This window comes from Acinonyx jubatus, chromosome D4 (genome assembly GCF_027475565.1).
Source record: "Acinonyx jubatus isolate Ajub_Pintada_27869175 chromosome D4, VMU_Ajub_asm_v1.0, whole genome shotgun sequence".
Lineage (NCBI taxonomy): Eukaryota > Metazoa > Chordata > Mammalia > Carnivora > Felidae > Acinonyx > Acinonyx jubatus.
The window spans coordinates 90,266,842-90,284,505 of record NC_069391.1 but is presented as its reverse complement, the minus strand read 5'-3'; the positions used below and the strand labels follow the sequence as shown (position 1 = coordinate 90,284,505).

The window sequence follows — 17,664 nt, the reverse complement described above, 5'->3', positions numbered from 1 at the left end:
CCATGGGAAAAACCACACAACCGAAGAATGTGGATCAGAAGGATTCACGTTACGTTCCTAGGGAGGGGGTTGCCCAGGTGGAGAGGGGAGAGGGGCACGGAGACGATGTCCGGAGAGCCAAGGTGCAGACGCCCTGGAGCAGCAGATCATGTGACGTAACAACTCTCCCCTCCCCCACCAAACACGGTTAAACTGCGTTCAAGTCCAACCAAAGACGGAGGCTTCGTCCCTACCCATCGATCAAGACAGGCCATGTTCTAATCTGCTGTTCGGATAACTACCTGCTTCTGTGTTTTCACTGGATAAAAGGTTTTACACAACAATCTTGGAACTTATTTAATGGTTCAGTTAATGTAATTATGTTTATTAAACTTAGCAGTTCTTAGACTGTGCCAAGATCAAGTCCAATCTATTTACTGACTGGAAGACGGGAAATTCAGTCAGACCCACACGGTTCATCAGACATGACTGTACCACCAAGAACGGCCACACACACTGTCCCCGAGTGGGAAAGCGGGAAGCTAATTAAGAGGGGGTCTGTTTACTGCTTCATCACGTCTTCTACTCTAGGAACTCTTGGAGACACTGGAGATCAATATTAGAAGCCCAGGAACCCTGCACTTCCTCATCCACTATGAATGGATTGGACAGGAAAACTTTCCCTGTTTTTGTACTTATTGTAAAGGACGTCAGAGTTAAAGCTTTCGCCTTGGGCCCTCGTGAGGTTTCCAAGCGCGAGCCAAGCGCAGGCCTGTGTGCCTGGGCAGCCGGGTCCCCGAGAAGTGGCCGCCAGGACGTCAGCAGGTGCGCACAGGCAGCAGAGGGAAAGTGTGGTCACCCAGCACAGAGGACAAGGGGAGACTGCTCTGAGGAGGCTGGTCATGTCCCGCCCGTGCTCACCGTGCCCTCCGGGTCCACGAGCAGCAGGTGCTTGGCCTGGCCGTTGTGCATGCCCGTGAGGACGAAGGAGCCCGGGTTGGTGGCGCTCTTCCTGACCAGGAAGTCCCCGTCGTTCTTCAGCAGCCCCTCGGCCTCCTTCCGGCTCATCTCCCCTTGGTACCAAGGCTCCCCTTCCAGCTCCTCCAGCATCTTGGCATCCGGGGCTCTGGGCGTGACAGGGCTGATGCACTCCACGGAGGCCGCCTTGCTCAGCACAGGCCCCGAGGACTGGTTCCTGAGAGCGTCTTCAAAGGGTTCTGTCAACAGCAATTGCCAGCAACAAGTCAACCCCATGAAGAGCAACTGATAACATGCACAATGTGATCTCGATGGACAAGCCAAGGCAACTTCCACCAGAAACAAACCTAAAGAAAGGTGACTGGCTGGCACTATTGACCGTGTTTGGAGGCACAGGCTGAACCCCGGCACGACTCTTTCTGACGAGCCTGTGTTCCCAAGACAGCTGGGCGCTGCGCCTCGTGCCAAGGACTCAAGCACACCCTCTGTCTAGCCGGTCAGAATGACTTCACTTTTGCACACTGCGAGAGGCCGTGCATATCGCCCTCCATCTACCTTTTCTGGGACATCGGCTAGCCTCTTAATAAACCTGTTTTCTTCTGAATGGAAACCTGCCATTGCTCCTGGAAATATGCAGAGAAAAGGATAATCTGCAAAGTTAGAGTCACTGCAAAACCTATACCCAGCCCATCACATGTTTGTTTCAAGACCTTGGCATCAAGGTAAATTTTTCAAAGAGAAGAAAAGTGACATTTGTTGGGTGCCTTTTGTGTGACGCCGCCCGGGTTAGGAGCCCCACCTCTCCGTGGCCTTCCCTCGTTTCTCTGTGGAAAAAAGCTCCTGTGTGGGCATCTGAGACCCGGCGTGACCACAAGCCCCCCAAGGACACACTTCCCACCCCGGGGTCAGTGAAGGGTAGGTCCGCTGCTCTAACAGGAACAGACACGGCAGCACAAGAAGTCGGCCGGGAACATCTAATTAAACCTCAAAATGAGGCAATATGCGCGAAAGTGCCGAAGACGCCCACGGCACCACACAAGTGTCAGGTGTGAGGATGAGCACATGGGACCACGTGGCCAAAGCAGCACAGTGCAAGCGCCACAAGGACAGGAACAGTTCTCTCCTGGGCACAACGACGTCCCCACGCTCCAACATCGTCCCTGGGACGTAGTTCGCGCCCTACACGTATTCAACAAATGCTGCAGAATAAGACCGATTATGAGTAGAGGGTGGCCAAAAGCGAGGTGAATAAATGAAACCCAAGTCGGGGTGTTTTAACACTTGTTAAATCATTTACAGACCTGAGAATACAAACAGGTTAAAGCTATTGCCCAAAATTAGATTCTCTGTTTTTATCCTTTTTCTTCCTGATTACCTGGAGTAGTTGAAAGTTGTATTATACCATTTCTACACCATCACCACCGCCATTATCACTATCAAGACCATCACTATTGTCACCACCATCATTAACCTCATCATCACCATCATCACCACCATTATCACCATTGCCACATCAGCACTATAACCATCATCACCACCATCACCATCACCACCATCATCACCATCACCACCATCATCACCACCACCACCATCAACATCACCACCATCACCATCATCATCACCACCACCGTCATCACCATCACCATCATCACCATAATCACCACCATCACCAATCATCACCATCACCACCACCACATGACCATCACCATCACCATCATCATCACCACCACCACCATCATCACCACCACCACCATCAACATCACCACCATCATCACCATCACCACCACCACATGACCATCACCATCACCATCATCATCATCACCACCACCATCATCACCACCACCACCATCAACATCACCACCATCATCACCATCACCATCACCATCATCATCACCACCATCACCATCACCACCATCATCACCACCATCACCACCACCATCAACATAACCATTATCACCACCACCATCAACATCACCATCACCACCATCATCACCATCACCACCATCATCATCACCATCACCACTATCATCACCATCACCACCATCATCACCATCACCACCATCATCATCACCACCATCATCGTCACCATCACCATCACCACCATCATCACCACCATCACCAATCATCACCATCACCACCATCAACATCACCATCACCATCATCACCATCAACATCACCATCACCATCATCACCATCACCACCACCACATGACCATCACCATCACCATCATCACCACCACCACCACCATCATCACCACCACCATCCATCATCACCATCATCACCACCATCACCAATCATCACCATCACCACCATCAACATCACCATCACCATCATCACTATCACCACCACCATCACCATCACCACCACCATCATGACCATCAACATCACCATCATCATTACCATCATAACCACCACCACCATTATCATCACCACCACCATCATCACCAGCACCACCATCATCACCAGCACCATCATCACCACCACCACTACCATCACCATCACCACCATCACCACCATCACCACCACCACCACCACCACCACCATCATCACCACCACCATCAACATCATCATCATCATCACCACCACCATCATCACCACCACCATCCATCATCACCATCATCACCATCATCACCACCATCACCATCACCATCACCATCACCACCATCACCATCACCACCACCAACATGATCATCAACATCACCATCATCATCATTACCATCATGACCACCATCACCATCATGACTATCACGATTGCCACCACTGCCAAAGGCACCAGGAGAGGCACCATCACCATCATCATCATCAACATCATCATCATGTCACCAACCAACATCTCCATCACCACTACCATCAACATCAGCATCACAATGAGCACCATTAACTATCACCATCTTTACCAATGGCACCATCATTATTTTACACTAGTGGTTTAAGATAAACAAAGACTGCTAGCTTCATTTTTTTCCATACTTTTCAATAGAAACTAGCCTCTCCAGGGCCCTTTCTTCTTCCATTATGCCCTTCTCTAGTTTTGGAAGCAGGTGTAGAAAATGATGGATGACCAAAGGGAGGCTCTGGTTCTCATTTTTCCCATCTCAAACCCACACCTTATCTAACTCCCCTTGGGCTCCGGGGCCAGGAGCCACTGGTAAATTGACTAGATTAAACTGTCTGACCATAAATACAAGTACCAAATTGCAGCTGGGAGACACCATTACAGCGCAAGCAGAGGCTCACAAAACTACCACTTTGGTCTGCATCTTGGGAAAGTCGCTTCGTACCTCTGAGGCTATTGCCACATTTTTTAAGAGATGGGATTTGGTTAGATGGTGGTGAAGGTGCCTCTAAGCCCTGAGATTCCACAGTTTTTCCGTGTGTGGTGACTTCTGTACACAGAATGGGGTCAGAACGGGAACCCACTGTCTGGGAAACCAAAGCGGCTGAGGAGAAACAGACTCTGGTCGTCAGGACGCCACCTGATTGTGGGAGCACTCTGCCATGTCCTCATTCACATGCAACACCACAAACAGCACACGTCAAACCAGTAAGGCTGCCTTGACCAAGTGGTAAAGTTACTGAACCTCTAGGATTCTCCATTTTCTCCTCTGTAAAATCGTGATAATAACAGAATGGTAAAAATAATAATGACATGGACCTGCAGGACTGTTGCGAAAATTAAACAGAACAACGAATGCCCAGCACTTGTTAAATTATCAAGGCATTTCCTCCCCTGTGAAGTTCTCAGGGAACCGCCAAAGCCATATGGGGATGTAAAGCTCTCTGTGAAGTCAGAAGCCTCTCTCAAAATGCCTTAGCAATGACTTCCACTCTCATTACTCAGTTCACGGATGATTTAGCTGTCCCAGTCTACATGACAAACAGAAGGTCCAGGGCGCACGTTACTACGCTGCTAAGTAGCTTCCTATCACACTCCTCATCCTGGTTTGTTTTCCTTCAGGGCACTTACTGCTACCGGTTACAGCACAAGGGTTATTCAAGCTCCAGGAGAGTAGGGATTCTGTTTTGTCTTCCTGTAGACCCCAGTAAGTAGATGAGTATAGACACACACTAGGTGCTCACTGGACAGGAATACGGGAGAGCGTGTGTGCATGCGTGCGTGCACGCGAGAGGGCGTCTCGCCATTTCTTGCTTCTATGTTGGTCATTTTCAACAGACCACAGGCCCTGTGATAAGCCATTTCACACTGGCATCCATAGCAACTGATACAGTATTTGGCACGTAACGGCCAATTGACATTTAAGTAAATAAACGAATGAGGACGTTTTTGTGTGTATCATTTATCTCGAGATATGTGCAGACAGATCTTCAAGAGGAAAGTCAGTTCCACACAGAGGGGGAAACTGCTTTGTCTCTGGACTTCGGAGAGAGCTGTCATCCCAAAGCAGAGGTCGGCCAAGTGCAAAGCCTTGAAAAGCCCAACCATAACCCAGAAAAGTGAGGTGGAGCCATGGCCATGCGGTGGCTTCTGCGGGCCTTACGCGGTGCTGACCGGCCACCACACGCTGGTGGTCCTCTTTCAGCTGGGGCAGTAATTCATATCACCGTTAATCAAAACCCTGCCAGCAGAAAGTACGTCGTGGCAAAGATTTCAGACAGCGGAAAGCAACCCCGGAAGACAAGAAAACCACACGCGAAAAGAAACCCACTCATGTCGAAGAGGTCTTTCCGCGGGCTGCTCTCCGCGCTGCTGCCGGAGGCCGGTGTGGCCTGCGGCGGGATGTGCTGGGCGTTCACGTAGGTGGGGGCTTCTCCGGGGCCCGCGTGAGCTCTCCCTTCCGGCAGGCTGTAGGTGTCCAAGGACCCTGCAACGAGAAAACCAGCGCTCTTTTCTCTTACGAGGGGAAGGCCATTTGTGCATCTATCCGTAAGCCACCCAACACTTCACGGAGGCGTTCCTACGGGCTATCTGGTAGCTAATTCTTCTTGTGGGTCCCCACTGGCTACATCCCCCTCTTCTGACCCTGTCACCACTGTTGTGTTTGGCCGGGACAATTTCCCCGCCTTCATGTCAAGATGCCAGCCCCGGAGGATGGACACCCCGACGGCACGGGCCTGCCCGAGACTCCGGCCCCGACCGGGGTCGGTGAGCGGAGCAGATGCGCCACGGCAGAAGCTGCCTGGGTCCCTCGTCCCCTTTACAAAGCCCCCTGAGCAAGTAGCAGCAGCAGAACCATGAGCCTCATTAAATCGCCTCATTCTCCCTTTCGGTGTAAGCGGACGCCTCGTAAGTCAACTCCGTTCTAGCCACGCAATGCCCGGCCCCTTCCTTACAAAACGAAGCATCCTGTCATGCCCCAGGCTCCACGCAGGAGGCCCAGGGTGGGCGTGTGATGGAGGACCCCACCCGGGGGCAGCGCCCCCACGGGACTTCTCAGCTGTGCCACGGGAGTGCCAAGGCTGGTCTGGGGCCCGAGGGGTGACGGTGGTGCCTGATCCCACTTGCTCGGGTTGCCACGGGAGCCCCGTCTCTGACGCACTTACACAGACTCTCAGGACCACCGCCCTCTGGCAGCGCTGTCTCTGGAGAGAAGTCACCTTTCACACCCCATGGGCGGCTCAATCCAGTTGGCAAGAGGGCTTCTTAAGCTTTCCCCAGAGCCTGTTGTTGGGCTTCGAGAGGACGCAGGTGTCCTGTTAAAAGTCCTTCGTGTGTCTACACCTGTTCCTGAGCATGACTTCATGTTTCAGGGCCGCTCCCGTGTTATGTGTCCTGGTTCCACAGCGGCTTCTTGCCGCTCACGTGTGTGTGTGTGTGCGCGTGCACATGTGCGTGGCGAGCAAATCAGTCTGTACGAAGGATTTTACAAACTAAGTTTTAAAAGGAGAAGATCAAAAGCCCAATAAGTAACTTTCCTGACGATGGCCCTTTCCCACTGAGACCACGGCAGGTGCAGAGCTGGGGACAGGGGGCATTCACACCACGATGGGGTCACCGAGTGTTAATTTTTGGTAAGGGACAACGGCTGCCAGCAAATTAACAGAGGATATTCTTACCTGATGGAAAAAAGATATTTATTGCTTTCAACTAAGAACTTGAAATTCATTGAGACATATGACCCTCGGGTGCATTTCTACCTTGGAGTCTCTTACGTTGTCTGATCCTGATCTGGCCGGGGTGGGGGGAGGGGGTGGAATGGGAACACACAAGGAGAGACTCATTTTCAAGTGAACCTGACATACTTTTCAATAACAGCCAGCATGTGCTGTAAACAATGTGTCTCCGTTGGTCCTTAGCAGTTGTTAATGTGGTTAAGCACACATGTGTATAGAAATACTTTTAAATTTTCTTTTAAAGCTTATTTATTTTTGAGAGAGACAGAGACAGAATGCGAGTGGGTTAGGGTCAGAGAGACAGGGAGGCACAGAATCCAAAGCGGGCTCCAGGCTCCGAGCTGTCAGCACAGAGCCCGACGCGGGGCTCGAACCCACGAGCCGCGAGATCATGACCTGAGCCGAAGTCGGACGCTCCACCGACTGAGCCCCCCGGGCGCCCCTAGAAATACTTTTTAAATGTCTGTGGAACAGAGGTAAGAACACAGAAAAAAGGTGCTCCTGGCACAGCTCGGACTCTGGTTTGCTACGTGTTTCCTACTGGGAGCTGGAGCTGCGTGGCCACCTCCACCAGGCCTTACGCTGTACTGAGGACCCCGCACAGAGGTCCTCCCTTAGCTCGGGCAGGTGAGGCCGGAAACGGCCTCACGAGGGGGCAGTTCCAGAAATGTATTGTCATCTATTCCCCGGCGGGGATGGCCTTGACATGAAGCCAAAATACGGTCACACATACGTACGTGGACGCGTTAATCAGAAATCAGAGCTTAATTCCCCATTGCTGCTTCTCCTTCAGACCCTGAGGGGTCAGCAGCCAGGGGTCAGGACCCCCGAGCTACTGAGGGAGTTCAGGAAGAAGCTGAACGTCGAAAGAACCCTGTAGAACACACACACGGACACGCTCGGGTGTACGGAGCCTACTGATAGCTCCTGGTCACGGCTGAACTGTGGCAAGTGGAGACACGTCAGTCGACGTGACACGATGGGGAAGCGCCCCTGAAAGCGCCCAGGGCCCGCACGCGACTTGCTTCTCCACGCCACCTCTAGTGCGTGTGGGCACCGTCCCTCCCGAAGCTGACCCTGGACGGGGCGGGCGGGGGCCGGGCAAGGAAGGGAAAGCTACCAGCTCCTGTGAGGAGTCGTGGGGCACAGCCCCGCTGGAGCGCTGAGGGACAGCACAAAACACACGTCAGAGAGCCCCAGCCACCAGCCACCCGGACGGGTGCGGGCTCGTCGGGAGGCCCGCGCCTCAGCCCCCTGGTAGGCAGGCCGTCCTGCCGGAAGGACAAGGACACGTCCAGGGTGCACGCGAACGGGAAACGCCGGGACAAAGGGGAGGCACCAGAGGACGAGCGGTGCCCCCACAGCCCTCTTTCCTGTGTCCGCGACGGTGGGGGGGCCTCAGTCTCGCCAGGACACACACATGCGCCGCCAGCCCCCGGACAAAGTCCCCGCCGGGAGCGCGTGCTCCCGTGTCTTCTTCCCTCCCCCCTGGCCGTGCCCCTCACCTTGCCGGACAGGTGCTTGCCTCCAGTCTTCACCGAACGGCTCTCCCAGGTGTCTCCCCTGGTAGTACGTCTGCTCTTTGCCTGCAAACTACAGACGTGTGTAAATGCCCAGAGGAAAAGCTGCCTCTCCCCCTTTCTCCATCCCCCAAAGCCACAGCCCAGTAGAAGGGACCCCAACGGCAGGTCCGCCACATCCCCAATCACACCCACCTTTTCCTTCCTGCCTCGCGGTTGGCATTAGGGTTCGGGAAACACGTTTGCACGGGTGTGGGGAAGAGGCTGCGTCTCATCAAAACCACACGCGCCCCTCCTTGTCTTCATTTCACGCCACCAGCCCTCCCTAAGTGTGACCGAAAATGGGGCTCTCCTCCATACACGCGGCCACGTCACCGGACGCGCCCTCGGGTAAAGCTCAGGTACGTCGGAACGCACCTCCCTCAGCCATTCACACCCGGGCAAGTCCGCCCCGTCCATCTCTCCACGTCAGAGCTGCGGACGCTTGATTTCCGTGTTGTTTTGCCACTTTCGTCAGTGTCATTATTATTTGCATAAGGTGGGTGACCTCACAAAATTCTCTGTCACGAAATAGAGACGCGGTAACTCTAAAAAGCAATCACCTTACTGGAACGGTGTTGATTTGGAGGAAAACTCAGGGAAATGAAGAAAAGGGAAGGCTCATAAAACGCTGATCATTTTAAGGGCCCGCACCCAGTGTCTTCTCGGGGGAAGAAAGCACCCTGAGCCTTTGAAAAGTCCTGAACTCTTTTGTCTCCTCACGAAGCTCCCAGTATAATGGCATTCGCCCCAGGATGGAGAGGAGACCCCCAGACTTGCACCTCCGGAATCACAACCTAGTTCCCAGACATGTGATTAACGCCTTAGGACATTAAAGCAAAAGCCTCCCCTGCGTGTCTGCGTGTGTAATCCAAGGGGAGAGAGCAGGTGAGTTATTGCACCAGAGACTGGAAAGAATGCCAGCCTGCGAGCACAGTGGAAGAAAATGGAAGGAAGTGCTCGAGGGGCCAGACCCAGGCAGGGGTGTGGGACTTACCTGGGCCGTGTCAGGGGCGTGGGGTCTGGCTTGCAGCCGCACGTCCACAAAGCCCCCCGGAGGGGGCGCCTTGCTTGGGATGCTGTTGTAGTACGGGTGGTCTGAGCCATCCCCCTCCTCTTCAGTCCAAGGCTCGTCCAGACTCTGCATTCTGTTAGAAGAGGGGTTTTCCAGGGCTTTAGCCGAAAGTGGAGTTTTTTTGTCAAAACCTACAAATCTAATGTTAGGACCTGCTACCCCAGAAAAGAGAGTTCAGTCACTGCCTCCTCACTATCTAGATCTCAGCTATGAAAAGCAGACGAATGGGCTGGCCAGATACTTCTGCCTTCATCGCTGTCCTACCTTCTGGAAAATTCCACTCATCTTTGAAACAGGGAAGAGGTTTAAAATGTTAATAACTGGAGGTGCCTGGGTGGCTCAGTCGGTTGAGCGTCCTACTTGGCTCAGGTCACGATCTTGTGGTTTGTGAGTTCGAGCCCCGCCTCCGGCTCTGTGCTGACAGCTCGGAGCCTGGAGCCTGCTTCAGATTCTGTGTCTCCCCCTCTCTCTGCCCCTCCCATGCTCATGCTCTTTCTCTGTCTCTTAATAATAAATACACGTTAAAAAAATATTTTTTAAAGAAATTTTATGTCCATACCTGCATTTGGAGCTGAAGTTCTTCTCAACAGATAAGATCCTGCCTGCTTCATTTTCTTTCCCCAAAACTTTGGCAAACTTGATGATATAAAAAACTACACAGAAAATTCTGACCTTAAGTGTATTCTCAGAGGAGCACGGCAACTCAGTGAGCTCCCCCACCCATTTTTGTACATATAATTTTTATAGATTTATCTGGTTTTTATGTAAATTTCAGAACTACACAAAAGCATAATAATTAACATAAAAGATACGCATCCACCATGGACAGTAAGTGTGAACATTTTGCTCTGTTGGCTTTTTCTACTTTAAAAAAAAATTTTTTTTATAATTTTTTTTAATCTTTACTTATTTTTGAGAGAGAGACAGCGTGTGAGCAGGGGAGGAGCAGAGAGAGAGGGAGACACAGAATCAGAAGCAGGCTCCAGGCTCTGAGCTGTCAGCACAGAGCCTGATGCGGGCTCAAACTGACAAGCTGTGAGATCATGACCTGAGCCGAAGTCGGACGCTTAATTGAGCCACCCGGGCGCCCCTACTTAAAAAAATTTTTTTTAAGTTTATTTATTTTTTGGGAGAGAGAAAGAGCACGAATGGGGGAGGGGCAGAGAGAGCGGGAGGCACAGAATCTGAAACAGGCTCCAGGCTCTGAGCTGTCAGCACAGAGCCCGACACAGTGCTCGAACCCCTGAACTACGAGGTCATGACCCGAGCCAAAGTCGGACGCTCAACTGACTGAGCCACCCAGGAGCCCCACTTTTTTTTTTTAAAGAAATAAAACTCATCACGGGTGTACAGATTCATCATATTAGCAGTAAAATGTGAGCGGTGGCATGTAGGTGTGTGTGCAGGGGCTCACCGACTGTTGGAACGTTTTCATTATGAAATGTCAGGGAGCAGACTCACCCACCAATATAGTTAAATCCCACCCACCGCTGCCTGGTCCCCGGATACTCCAGAGTTGGTGTGGGATATCCTGACATGTTATACACGCGTCGTACACGTGCGTGTGTCTGTAAACTACGCCTATGTTGTTTGTTTGGTTTTAAAGTTTCCGTGTTTCATATCCTTTTTCACTGCACTCCAGATTTTTGAGGTTTATTCCAGGAGCACAGATGTACCGGTCTACTTTTTTTAAAGTAGGTCCCATTACACACAAAATTGACAAGTAGCGGAGAACGAGTGAACTTTAAAATTTTATACACAGTATACACAGTTTATGGATAGTGGGTGTGTATTTGGGGTAGGAACTGACACTTTCTAACTGCTCCTCCCACACACAGCCCGTCTGAGCGCAGGGAAGCTTGACAACGGGGAGAAGTGGGGTCCTCACAGGCACCTCCCAAATGAATCGCCTTTAAAGCAATCTCCCTGGGGCGTCTGGGGTGCTCAGTCGGTTAAGCGTCCAGCTCTCGATTTTGGCTCAGGTCATGATCTCACGATCATGAGATCGAGCCCTGTGTCAGGGTCCTTGCTGGGCATGGAGTCTGCTCGGGATTCTCTCTCTCCCTCTGTCTCTGCCCCTCCCCACCAAAAACAACCTAAAAAAAAAAAAAAAAGGCAATTTCCCACCAAAAACAACCTAAAAAAAAAAAAAAGGCAATTTCCCACCAAAAACAACCTAAAAAAAAAAAAAAAAAAGGCCACTTCCCAGTAGGTGAGAAAATGAGAATGACCCAGTCAGGAAAGGGGCAGAGCTCAGAGGTGTGAACAAGGCCTTCGTGATAATGGAAGTAAAAGAGCCTTCGTGCCTGAGTCACAGAACGGGACTGCAGACGTTAGTTAGAGCAACAGTGAAAAAGCGAATTTTGGAGAAATAAAGGTTTGTTTGCAGTGAACACACCTTTAGAAGACGCTTTCATTATGCAAGTCCGATCAAGGACAGACTATTGATACGCCCCCACATGGCTTTCTTTTAACGCTTTATGCTGCATGGAATATTCTTATGTCTGAAGGAAACTCAATACTAGATCCTGAAGGTTGTTTTACAATTCGTATTTGTATGAACTATTTCACCGAACACGTAAAACAACAACCGTCCATTGGGTGGCTCAGTTGGTTAAGCATTCAACTTCAGCTTAGGTCATGATCTCACGGTTTGTGAGTTCGAGCCCTGTGTTGAGCTCTGCACCGACAGTGCAGTGGCTGCTTGGGATTCTGTGCCTCTCTCTCTCTCTCTCTCTGCCCCTCCCTCTTCTTTCTCTCTGTCAAAATAAGTAAATAAAAATTTAAAATTTTTTTTTAAAAAAAGCGAGAATGCTGTTCCCTTTTTACAGAGAATGCTGCTGACTCATCCTGGCCAAGGGGCGGGCGTGCCCAGGGCCACAGGAGGCTTTGGGTCCTCATGCTACCCAGCTCAGGGCTTCACGGAAGGGCCCAGAGTTAGGACCGCGCTGACCACAGTGGCACGGACGGGGGACATATCCCACCTGTGAGAAGAGGACTCACGGAGGCGACGCGTGGAAATCTCACCTGGTTGCAGAGGACACGGCAGGAAGGAATTACAGTGCGTTTTCGTGACCTTGGCTACCGTCTCTACAGTTTCTAGAAAATGTTTTCCCCAACGTTCGGGGCCTCAGCCATCCGTGGGCTTCCTTCCGACAGTGGGTCTCCCAAGCCCCGGCCCAGACCCGCCAGATGCTTCCGAGCCAGGAGCCCAGTGACCGACCACGTCTGTCCAGACCACACTTCTCGGAGGCCGTCTCGTGGTTTCTCCTTTGAGACATTCTCAGACGAAAGCCCATAGAACGCGGGAAGGCCCGCGCACAGGGGGTCACAGCGCTACTCACCGGTCATGGAAAGCGGGGACCTTGGAAGGACACTGCAAATACTGCTTAAACCGGAGTTCAAAGGCCTGTCCGATGGAGCCGATGACATCCTGGGCCAGCCCGTCGCAGCACTCCAGAATGTGACACGCTGGGAGAGCAAGCGTGCAGGCCTGTTAGAGACGCTGGGCTGCCAGGCTCCCGCTGGGGAGGTGCCCACATCCCCCACTCGCTGTCCCCGCAGCCCCACCCACAGCCCGATCCCTGGGCCACGGCCACGAAGCGTCACCGCGGGGATGCATTTCTTAAGGGCTCTGCTCTCTAACACCAAAGGTCCTCTTTGCAAGTACATTTAAAATTTTTAAATTTCAAAATGGTTAACAATTTCTTAACTGTCTACGAAATACCAACTCAGAGCTCAACAGAGAAATAGGGTTTGGAAGGAAATGTCGTGACAAAGAAGGGGGCGGTAAGAAGGAACGGCCCCCCTCCGGCCCCCTGAGCCTGGACAACGGTCCCAACCCGGCTCCTGCTGAGGGACGCCTGAGCCACTCCGTGGCCGTCTGCTCACTTCCTCGTGGGAGTCAAGCGGCCTCACCGAATGCGGCAACTCGGAACAGTAAGAACCCCTCAAAAGAGGAGCTTCAGGGGATGTTAATTCACGGGGACCCCCACCACATGCCAGGGCGCCTCTCTAATGTGGGGCTGGCTGTTCGCACAGGTTCTCAGACAAGCAGCTTGTGCTAAAGAGCAGATCAAAGCTGGGCTCCTGTGGCCCAATGTGGGGGGGAGGGCAGGCCTCGGGGGGCCTGGAGCAGCTCCCAGCGGCTTTGCGACAGGCACTCACTGTCCCACGAGGGCACGCTGTCCCGGAGGCCAAGCTGCAGCACAATCCGTGTGGAGCTGCCAGAGAAGAGGCTGCAGGGGCAGAGGGCCCGCTCTGCTCCCCGAGAAATACGATGTCTCCTCCCAGATCCATGTCTGCGTGCCCCCGGGAACCCCAGGCCTCCCTGTGTGACCCGCGCTGACCCATCCTGTTACTAACGACGGGGAAAGAAACTCTCGGGGGAGGCACACCAAACCGCCCTCCTGCCGCACGAAGCCAGCAGGGCACCATGGAGCCCACGCGGACGGCGGCCACCAGCCCCGGGGTCTGCAGGCTTCCTGTCCCCCGGGCTGCAGGGGAGCACCCTGGGGACCCAGGGAAAAGCACATCCTGAGGCTCTGGATCGCAGCGCGAGCCCTTGGGAGCACTGGGGATGGCCAAGAGGTTTGTCACAAGGAGACAGATGCCCGGCTGTGTTTTTATTACTGATTATCGATATTATTTTAGTTTATTAAACACCAGCCCGGGAGGCACAGGGCGAGCCCACATGACACAGCTGTTAGAGCTGCAGGGTGGTGCATTAAGCAGTACGGGTGGCAGTGTCCCTCCAGCCAGTAAGGAGGCCGGAGTCTAGGCAGGAGGGAGGGGAAGAACCCGGCCCCCCCCCCCCCCCACCGCCTGTTTGCAGCCACGCACGCCCACCCCCGAGGGGGACCAGCCGAGGGCTGCCTGGTCGGTGCTTCGGGGAAGAGTAGAGACGGGAAGGGCCAACAGTGTGCAGCTCACTGTCCTTCTGAAAAGAGATACAGCAGCCGCAGTGAAGGAAGAACGGGTTTCGGCAGGGGGCTGCCCGATCGCTCCCGTCTACACAGCAGGGAGCTGGAAGCCTGCTTCCTGAGAACTGGAAGACGCAGGGCCGCGGCAGAAGCAGGCACCCTGTCCCGCCGAGGGTCGAGTCCTGGCGGTCAGAAACCGGGGGCGGCAGAGGCTGTAGCCGCAGAATTAAATCACGTCTCCCTCCCGGCTCTGGCACCTGCCATCCTTGGTGCCCTGAGAAAACACTGTCTGAGGGCTGGGGTCCGAGGGTCTGTCCCGGGGCCTCTCTGTTCCAAACTGCACTCGAAATCCAAAACGAACCCGGGGGTGAGGGTCTCCGGGGCTGCTGTTTTCTCTGAGAGCATCGCAAGTCTTTTCCCCTCACCCCCTCACCGGCATGACTGGGCACATACAGGAACGGTGAGGCCCTCGCCAACGGTGACCGCCCCTGAGGAGGGGGCAGAGCTGAGGGCGTCACTCAGGGGCCACGAAGGAGCAGACCACTGAGAGGCATGTACAGAGCTGTGGTGCCGTGAAGACTCAAATGCGTCGTAAAACCTAGAATGTGGCCCAAAACGGACGTGAGGGCCACAAAACGGGGCCATTCTTCGTTCCGTCCCTTGTGGGGGAAACTGGCCCTCCTGTTACAGGGCGGGCAGTCTCGGGGTGGGGCTCGTGTGCCCACGTCGTCTCCCCCGCCCCTCAGACCGATAAACAAGTTCGCTCTAAGGAGAACGGCCCACGCCTCTGAGCTGCTGACTTCACACGAGGGAGGAGACGTCCTCGGGCCGCGTCACAGAGGGCACTCGGGAGCAACACGCACTGTGGCCCCTGTAATCATACAGGCAGGGGGGAGGGGCGGGCGGGGGGACGGCATGCTCCCTCAGACGGGCCAGCCCCACGTGTCTTCCACACACAGCAAACGCTGCTGGTCAGAGGTCACCATCGGGACACCAGCCCGCGGTTTCCCCACTGGCTCCAAACACGTCCGGAGCCGGCACCACAGCCCAGCCCTCTGACAGCTGCGGGCTGCGGGCTGGGGTCTCCGTCCACCTGCTGCTGTCCCCACGGCGTCTGCGGGACACCTGCTCCGCCAGCACAGGCGAGCGATGCCCCCGCGGCATGCGGCCGCCGTCTCCGCCAGCCGGGGACTGGTAGGGGCCCCTTGGACATCTGGGGTCTTACCCAACTAGAAAATGCCCCAGGAACAGCGACCACGGTCCCTTCTTCACGGCAAACCGACAATCCTCACCCCTCGGGAGGAAGGCTGAACAGCAATGGCCTCCTAGGAGGGAGGCACAGACCCCCTGAACTCCAGCGTGGTTTCCAGCCAACACTGGTCTGTCATCTGGGGAATCCATCGGAGTGGCATGAACTTAACCACGGTCGACGCGAGGGCGGGCTGGCGGACGGCAGGCCCTACCCCCGGATAACCGCACACCTTGTAAGAAGGTGCCCACGTGAAGACACAGCCGTGCTCGGAGCAGAAGGCGGCATGAAGGTGGGCCACTGGAGCCACATGGCCACAAGCCAGGACGCCCAGACGGCCAGAGCACCGCCAGGAGCTGGGAGAGGCAGGCGGGGTCCCTGCTCCAGCCTTCAGATGGAGCCCGGCCCTGGCAGTGCCTTGCTCTCAGGTCTCCAGCCTCCAGAACCGTGAGACAACAGCTTCTGTCGTTTCCAGCCACCGCCGTGCAGAGTTCTGTACGGGAGCCCTCGTGCACCGATCAAACTGCCTCCCGCTGGAAGGACGGGCTGCGTGGAACTGTCGGCCGGCCACCCTCACCCAGCCGAGCACTGGTCCACAGTCATCACATGAAAGTCTCTGCAAGGTCAAGACGCGGTGGGCTCCACGTGTTAGCCAGGGGTTTCAGGGACAGTCCTTGGCTCAAGACCACCCATGCCCCCTTCCCGTCTACCCTCAGAGCTCTGTGAACACCCCCACTCTGATTCAGGAGTGACAACATGGCAGTCATAATCCAGGACATGGCGCTTCATTTGCGGGGTCCCCTTTGCCCCCCAGACACCCACGCATCTGGGAGAGAATAAGTGCTAACACTGTATGATGTCATCGTCTGTGACTCTGAGGAAGGAAAGTGGTCCCGCCACGCCACCGAGTACCAGCGTGGGGCAGGAGGCGGCCGTGGGGAGGACCAAACCTTTACAGCCAGACTGGTTTCTGATTGGCAAGGTTCACTGACCTACCAACCATCTAACCTCTCTGCAAACGCCTCCAGGTCGGGCCGCACAACAGCGTCTGTACGCGGACCCCAGGGGGTCGGTGCACCTGGGGGACAAATCTCACCACATGGCCACCTTGCGGACAGTCAACCCATTCTCTGTGTCCAAGATACAGTACCGGGGGGAGGGCACGACAGCATGCTAAGATCTCACGTGCACTGACATTTTAAAAGAAAAGAATATACGCGTACGTATGTGGATAAAAAGTTCCGTAAAGCAAACTAGAAAATCTTAACCGTCGGTACCTGGGGTGGAGGGTGGGAGGAGAGGGGAGCCAGTGCTTTGTATTGCTATCGACACCCCCTGGCGATCTTCGTCAGCGAGTTCTAAGCTGGGGTCACGGGGTGCGTCAGAATCCAAGGGTAACGCGCCCCTGTGGTCAGCCCACCCGCCCGGGCTGTCGGCGCCCATGGTGGGGCTTCGGTTTTGAACATGATAAAAGGAACAGGGTGGTGAGTGTGGAGGTCTAGGAATAAAGGGCCCATGAGGATGGAAAGCTCGTGAATGCCCCACATCCCCCATTTCCAGCCTGCGTCTGAGGCCCTGGCAGCTTTGTGGGGTGTGAGTGGATGGCACGTGAGCGTGGACTGCTCAGGGTAGCGCAGGCTTCTCGGGGTGCCGTGGTTGGCGGTGGGGCTGGGGCTGGGCGGGGGCGGGGGGGGGGGGGGACACAGCGTTCCAGGTGTGGCCGAGGCCACTTTCAGGGCACGAACAGGAGCCACAGGTGCAGGTCACGTGCTCCAAGCCGCACTCCCTGTGTGCAGGTGGGTGTCTCAGGCCCCTGGCCGCCCGGTGTCT

At 54.3% G+C, this 17,664-nt stretch overlaps 1 protein-coding gene across 1 annotated transcript in view; it reads right to left on the bottom strand.

Annotated features, from left to right (window-relative positions):
- Positions 1-17,664, bottom strand: part of SHC3 (SHC adaptor protein 3) — a 104,478-nt gene that overhangs the window by 21,076 nt on the left and 65,738 nt on the right. Inside the window, exons 7-11 of the mRNA XM_027041218.2 lie at positions 13,008-13,134; positions 9,586-9,736; positions 8,535-8,622; positions 5,625-5,780; positions 901-1,196 (exon numbers count right to left, since the gene is read on the bottom strand). Coding sequence (XP_026897019.2) covers positions 901-1,196; positions 5,625-5,780; positions 8,535-8,622; positions 9,586-9,736; positions 13,008-13,134 — 818 coding nt within the window. The remainder of the gene's footprint in view (positions 1-900; positions 1,197-5,624; positions 5,781-8,534; positions 8,623-9,585; positions 9,737-13,007; positions 13,135-17,664) is intronic.